This window comes from Monodelphis domestica, chromosome 2, assembly GCF_027887165.1.
Source record: "Monodelphis domestica isolate mMonDom1 chromosome 2, mMonDom1.pri, whole genome shotgun sequence".
Classification (NCBI taxonomy): Eukaryota; Metazoa; Chordata; class Mammalia; order Didelphimorphia; family Didelphidae; genus Monodelphis; species Monodelphis domestica.
The window spans coordinates 413,842,589-413,850,260 of record NC_077228.1 but is presented as its reverse complement, the minus strand read 5'-3'; the positions used below and the strand labels follow the sequence as shown (position 1 = coordinate 413,850,260).

The 7,672-nt window shown below is 35.8% G+C and overlaps 1 protein-coding gene across 1 annotated transcript in view; it reads left to right on the top strand.

The window, feature by feature from the left end:
- Window positions 1-291: 291 nt before the first annotated feature.
- The window catches only part of PERP (p53 apoptosis effector related to PMP22), a 34,136-nt gene continuing 26,755 nt past the window's right edge, over window positions 292-7,672 (top strand). The window contains exon 1 of the mRNA XM_056818872.1: window positions 292-802. Coding sequence (XP_056674850.1) covers window positions 583-802 — 220 coding nt within the window. The 5' untranslated portion in view covers window positions 292-582. The remainder of the gene's footprint in view (window positions 803-7,672) is intronic.

The window sequence follows — 7,672 nt, the reverse complement described above, 5'->3', positions numbered from 1 at the left end:
TATATATATTGTACATATATATAATTCCCTATTTGGCCTTTGAGAATCATAGATTCTTGAGACATTCAACTCATTCCATTCAAGGTGTTCCCCTTCCCAACTCCCAAACCCCGGTCTGGAATCTCCTCAGTGCCTTCTCTGCCTGTGCTTTTATGCTGTCTCTTGTCTCCAAGTGTACAGAGGCAGTGATATATAGTATTCCCTACAGCAAGGGTTAAGTGTTGTTCTCTTCAGACCCATGGGTGTAATCTGAACTCTGTCACGTTTACAAGCTTGAGCCCAGCCTATCCCAGACTTGTTTGCCTACCGGCACGCAGCCTATCCCTGTCCCCAGGACAGTTCTGGACCCTCCATCAGCGGTTCCCGCTCATAGAAGTGATAAGGATCAAGGCGGAGCTGTCATATTGCTGACTACAAAACCTTTCCTGTGGGGCTTTTGCCAAGATTCTCTTTAAACACTTCCCCTCTCACCTGATAACTTCAGTAGTGCTTAAGATTCCCTGCTGTCCACACCTCGGCTCTCTCCCAGACTTAGGTTGGCTTCCCTCCTTTGGTTCTCAGCTGCTTGGAAAGTCGGACAAGATGTTTCGCTGTGGTATGGACTGTGAACGATGCCGGTGGATCCTGCCCATGCTACTGGTCTGTGCCATCACCTTTGATATCTTAGCGCTGACTGGCCGCGGCTGGCTGGAGTCAAGTACCAAAATCCAGACATCCTCTCTCTGGTGGAAGTGCCCCCAAGAGGTTGGCCCCAGCGGAACTGGCTCCTTTGAAGAAGGCTGCGAGACCCTTATGCACTATGGTGAGTGTTTATGGACTTGACAAGGGAGAGTGAGGACAAGACTAGTTCTTGTTTCATGTGATGCTAACATGAGATTCCCAAAGGTTTTCTTTTTCTTTGCAATTCTCCCGTACCTCCTCACCTCCTACCCTCATACACCCGTCTTCTCCAAGGATTTTAGAAACGTTTGTATTGTCTTTTCTTCTCTTACTTAAAACGCTTTAGTCTGATACAATCACTCCAACTGAGCTGTCTTTAATTCTTAACCTACTTTTGAAATACTTAATAATTATTTAATTGTAATTGGTTTCCTTTGTAATCCCATTCATTTAGAAATATTATTCTCGGTAAGGGAAGCTTCGTGAGAGGGTTCATAACCAAAAAACAAAACAAACAAAAAATGTTCTACTATAATTCCCAAATAGGAAGAACATCAGCAGGTCTGGGAGTTCAAATTCCATGATCCTAGCCCAGAGGATGCTTGAACCACTGAGATGACAGTTATTTCTCCACTCAACATGCTATTATTGCAGAGTCCCAGAAAAGTAATTGGAAACGTGCACTGTATGTTTTTATGAGAAGTTTCTGATTTTTTTTAATTGCATGATTGGGGTGATGATACATGAAGTATCACTTGATTACCACAGATGGTTATTTTATCAGTACTTTCCCTCTCATTTTCCTGTTCATTTCAACCTGAAATCCAGAAGAAATGCTTCCACTTCTTTCTTTTTTTTTTGGTTAAAAAAATGCAAGCTCCCATTGATATAATTTTAATTATTTTGTAATTCAGAAAGTGAAATTATGTTAACTTTTGTTTTAAGGAAGATTTTTCTGGCTTACTGACTAAACTGTTCAGAGAAAAAGATTTGTATTTCAATTTACCACAGACTGTCAACTTCTTGAGAAGTTGGTTTTTCTTCTTTTGTCTTGGTATCCTTTGTAGCCAGTACAGTGTCTTGCACAAAATTGGCACTAAGTAACTGTTTATTTATTTGAATTGAATGTAGAAAACAATGCAAATACATTTTTTATAGCGTATATCAAATTTTTCCTAGCCTGTGTCCTGGCAAAATGAAACTCAGGATTCCCAGGTTTTTGTATTGTATGTACAGAGTTGGGACAGATATTAGAAGTTGTCCAGTTCTGAAATGATGAATTTATAATGACCAATTACTTCCTTCTTGAAGAAAAATTGATAAGAAAATGCATCTAATTTCTTTTGCTGTGATAGGAGCTATTAGTCAGTAAACAGATATTTATTAAGTTTCTGCAGTGTGACAGGCATTATACAAGATACTGGGAATACAAAGACAGAAATGAAACAGTACATTCCCTCAAGGAATGTACATTCCAATGGGAAAAAGTCATATTCCATATATAAAAGATGCAAATTAAAACTGGGTGATTAGTTGATAGCAGTTGAAGAAAACCAGAAAAATGTTAATGTAGATGGTGGTACTTGAACTGTTGTGAAAGAAAGCAGAGATTTCAAAGGATTTAGGAGTGGAGGAAGGAGAGCATTCCAAGGCATCAGGACAGTCAATACAAAGGCATAAAGACAGGAAATAATGCCTTCTGTGTGATCAATGTCTAATAAGACTGCAAAGAGAGGCTTTTCTGCAAGAATCTTTAAATACCATACAGAGAAGTTTATATTTGCACTCAGAGTCAAAGTGGGACCACTTGAGTTTATTCAATGAGGAGTGATACAGTCAGACCTGTACTTTAGATGGTTTGATTATTGAAAGGAAAAGGGACTGGAGAGGGAAAATACTTGAATCAGTAAGATTAACTAAGAGTTATTTTATTAGTCCCGGAGAATGGTAACATGGCCCTAACTTAGACTGGTGGCTATATGTGTTGAGGCAAGGAGTTATGTAGATATAGAAATGACAAGATTTGGCAACCAATCAATTAATAGGCTTTTATTATAATTGGGGAAAAGGTAATGAGCATTTATCAATCAGTAAACATTTATATAGAATTTATTGTATGCCAGATGCTTGCTTAGCATTATATATATTCTCTTATTTGATCCTCACAAACAACCCTGAGCTATGTGCTATTAATTATCCCCATTTTACAATTAAGGAAACTGAGGCAAACACAGGTATGATGTTAAGTGACTTCCCTAGAGCTATACAGCTAATAAGGTGATTGAGGCTTCACTTAAATTCATGTCTTCCTGATTCCTACTAGGTAGTTAGGGTTATAGTGGAGAGTATGCCATGCCTAAAGTCAGGAAGATTCACCATAATGAATTAAAATGTGATCTCAGATACTTACTGACTATGTGACTCTAGGCAAGTCACTTAACCTGGTTTGCCTCAGTTTCTTCATTTGTAATATGAGCCGGAAGAGAAGGAAATGGCAAACTACTCCAATATCTTTGCCAAGAAAGCCCCAAATGAGGTTATGAAGAGTCAGCCATGAATGGCTTCTTGACTCCATGCCCATTGCTCTATACACAGCGCCACCTAGCTACCTCAATTATTTGTTATGTAAGTTGAATGAAGAATGGAAAGTTGAAGTTGAAAGCATGAGAAGGAAAGTGATGCCCCAATAGAAATAGGGAAATTTAGTAGCAGGGTGGATTTGGGGGTAAATATAATGAGTTTTATTTGAGATACTCTAAATATGGAAAATTACATATAATATTAGATACAAATACTAGAGCTGATATTTGAACCTATGTCCTCTGACCAGTGCTTTTTTTTCCCCACAAGGCGACACATTACAATGTTAGATGTAATTCTCAGAGCTGAAATTTAAACCTAGGTCCTCTAATTCCAAGCCAATGTTCTTTAATTACCATCAATCCATAAGAATTTATCCTATGTCATGTGCCAGGCATTAAGGATATGAAGGATACAAACATGAAATAGCCCCTCTTTTCAAATTTTTTTTTGAAAAAAATATTTTCAAAAAATATTTACGATCATGTAACCCTCAAAAAGAACTGTGATCTAATCAATTAGGGATGTCCTGCCAAGGATGTGATTTACAACTGATCCCAACTTGTCCAATGTTCTCCCAAAAGTTCATTATGGTGGGTTGACCCAACATGTTAGAGGTTTTCTTTGCTTTTTCCAGTCATTGCTTCTCTAGGAATATGTCCATTTGTTGGTCATTAGACAGGTCTCTGACCTTGAGAGTATCAAAGTCAAACTGAAATTTATTTATCATATAAAAATCTATCAATTGATTTTTTTTTTAAATCCTGTGATTCTTAGTCATTCTGCCACTGTCTTGCAGAAATGGAAGAGAGGTGCATAACACTGAATCTCATTTTTAACTTTTCTTTGATTTAGGAGGATGGGCTTACCATCATCTCCTCCTCTTTCTTCAATTTCATCATCAGCGGGCAGTCTATTAATAGTGTACCCCACCCATAGTTAGTCATGTTTGTCCTCAGAAAACAGATTAATTTGGTCTGTTCCTGGGATCTTATTTAAATATTCTAGGGCCTTTACTGTATGGTAGAATTTTCCAGAACTTGTGTTCCACTATCATAGTCTAAGAATTCAGGGTCACCTCTAAACCACAATAGGATTTTGTGTCAAATAAGGGATACATACAAAGTAATTGGGTGGAGAGGACTAGAAACTGAGAGAATCAGAGAAGGGGAAAGAGAAAGAAATATATATTTATATATAATAGTCCACTGTATGCCAGGCACTATGTTAAAAATTTTTATCAATATTATTTCACTTGATCTTTACAAAACTCATGTGAGGTAAATCCACTTATTATTCACACTTTATAGATTAGGAAACAGGAACAAACAGTGCTTAAGTAGCTTGTCCCAGTCACACAGCTAAGAAGTGTCTGAAGCTAGATTTGAACTCACATCTTCCTCACTTCAGGCCTAGCTTCTTATCTACTGTGCCACCAGCTGCCTCATCAGGAGCAAGAGAGGCTTCCAGTAGGATGCATATTTTGAGCAGAACTTGGACAGAAGATATAATATGAGTAGTACAATGGATAGAGCACCAGAACTGGAGTTGGAAAGACCTGAGTTCAAATTGGCCTGAAACACTTCCTAGCTGTGTGACCCTGGGCAAGTCACTTAATCCCCATTGCCTAGCCCTTACTGTTCTTCTGTCTTTGAATTGATACTAAGACAGAAGATAAGGATTATTTTTAAAAAGAAGGAAAGAAGGACAGAAAGATAAAAAGAAAGAGGGGGCAGGGGAGGGAGGAAGGAAGGAAAGAGAAAAGGAAATAAGAAAAGGAAAGAAAGGAAGAGGTGAAAAGGGACTGCATTCTAGGCATACAATATGGGCAAGAGCTTGGATATGGGAAATAAAATATATATGTGAAACAGGAAACAGTCAGATTTGGTCACAATGTAGAATAATGTGCAAAAAACCCCCTTGAAATCTAGGCTAGATACAGGATGTGAAGGGCTATTTAACACAGAAGAGTTTATATTTCATCATGAAGGCAAAACAGAACTATTTGGCACTTCTTAAACAGGAGATGATATGGTTTAACCTATATCTCAGCTATATCACTTTATTAGCTCCTCAGAGGATGAATTTTAATGGAGTAAGAAGTAAGGAAACCTTGAGCTAGGATGGTAGTTTTGCCAGAGAAGAGGACAGGTGTGCTATATGGTGGATTTAGAATCAATGAGACATGGCTACTGATTGGATATGAAGGGTGAGGGAGAGCAAAGAATCAAGGATTTCAAGGTTGTCAACCTATGTGACAAGAGGCATCAGGTTCCTTTCAATAGAAATAAAGTTAGAAAACTATAAGATTTGAGGCAAGAGAAAGATAATGAGCTATGTTGTGAATACACTGAGTTTGAGGTGTCTGCAAGATATCAGGTTCATTTATAAATGTTCCTGAAATAATTTGGCTTGGTTAGGATTCATGCCAAAATTTCTTTGGGCTCATTTTCTCCCTTCCTGTTTGTGATTTTCCTAGTCTTCCTGCATAATGTATGGGAAATGTGTGTGTGTTGCCTCTGGCTACAATGTCATCCCTTTGAGAAAAGGTGACACTAAGAACATCATCAAGGAAAGATAGTAAATTTACATGCACCATCTAGTATAACACACATTGTCATAAAGGGTAAATTAACTGAATTGCAAAAAGACATGGAGGATAATACTACAATTATAGAATACTTTAAATATTCCCTTTGGAAAGCTGGCTAAGACCAAACAGAAAAATAAACAAAATAAAATACAGAGAAGCAAACAAACTATTGGAGAATTTAGAGCTAAAATACTTGTGATATCTTCTGAATGAGAATATTAAAAATATGCATATTTTTTCAGGACTATATGATATTTTTACAAAAATAGAACATACAGAAAAATTACAAGTAAAAGGAAAGAAACCAGAATACTAAACAAATCATTTACAGATCATAATGTAATAAGATAATAATCACTACAAGGAATATAAACAAAAGACTCAGGCATAAATGGAAATTTGATAAGGAATGGGTCAAATAACAAATTAGAAAAAATTACTACTATCTTTGCAAAATGATAATTAAACTATATTAGACCAAAATTTCTGGTGGTAGCTAAATCAGTCCTCAGAGATAAAATCCTATCTCCATGAATTTGTAATAACAAAATAGAAAAAAGAGGATGAATCAAAGGAATCTGCAATTTAAACGACTAGATAATAAACTCAAAATAAGCACGAAAGAGGAAATTTTGAAAACTAGAGAAAAAAAGATAAATTGGAAGCTAAAAAGATTATGGAATTGTTGAATAAAGCAAAATGCTAATTCTTTGAAAAGTCTGTCAAAATCAGTGAACTAATTTAATTAAAAAGAATGAATTCCTCAACAGATAAATGGCCAAAGGATATGAACAGATAACTTCAATGTTGGAAACCCAAATTAGCAACAGCTACATGAATAAAAAATGTCACATCAATATTAATAAGAAAAATGCTAATTAAAACAAAATTGAAGTTCTATTCCATATCCAACAGATTGAAAAAGGTGACCAAAAAAATAAAAAGGAAAATAAAAAGTGAACAAACACTCAATACTCTTTTATCCAACAATACCACTTCTAGATCTATCTTTCAGAGTTAGAAAGAAGGCACCCAAAAGTACAAAAATATTTAAAGCAGCACTTTTTTGTTATCAATCAATAAACATTTATTAAACTCCTACTATGTGCTAAGCACCATACTAAGCTCTAGGGATTCAAAATGAGACAAAAGAGATCCCCTGCCTTCAATAAGCTTACCATTATAGCAAAAGATATAGTTTTTTTAATTTTAATTTTTCCAATTAGTAAGCATTTATTTTCCTTCTCCCATCTCTCCTTCTCCCAATATAGATTAACATCTCCCACTGTAACACCAAGATAAGTTCAAAATGGATACATAATTTAGACATAAAAGGGTGCTACCAAAAGCAAATTAGAGGAGCAAATTATAATTTACTTGTCAAGCCTGTGGATAAAGGAAGAATTTATGACTAAACAAGAGATAGAGAACATTATAGGATATGAAATGGGTAATTTTGATTATATTAAATTTAAAAGGCTTTACACAAACAAAATCAATGCAACCAAGATTGGAAGAGAAACAAATAACTAGAGGGACAAGTATTTCTGATAAAGGTCTCATTTCTCAAATATAAAGAAAATGAAATCAAATTTATAAGAATAAGAGTCAGTCCCCAATTGATAAATGGTCAAAGCTTATGAGCATGCAGTTTTCAGATGATGAAATCAAGTCTATCTATAGTCATGAAAAAATGCTCTAAATCACTCTTGATCAGAGAAACACAAATTAAAATAACTCTGAGGTATAGCCTTAAACCTTTCAGATGACAGAAAAAGAAAACAAAAAATGTTGGAGGGGGCATAGTAAAATTGGGACACTAATGCACTGTAGATGGAG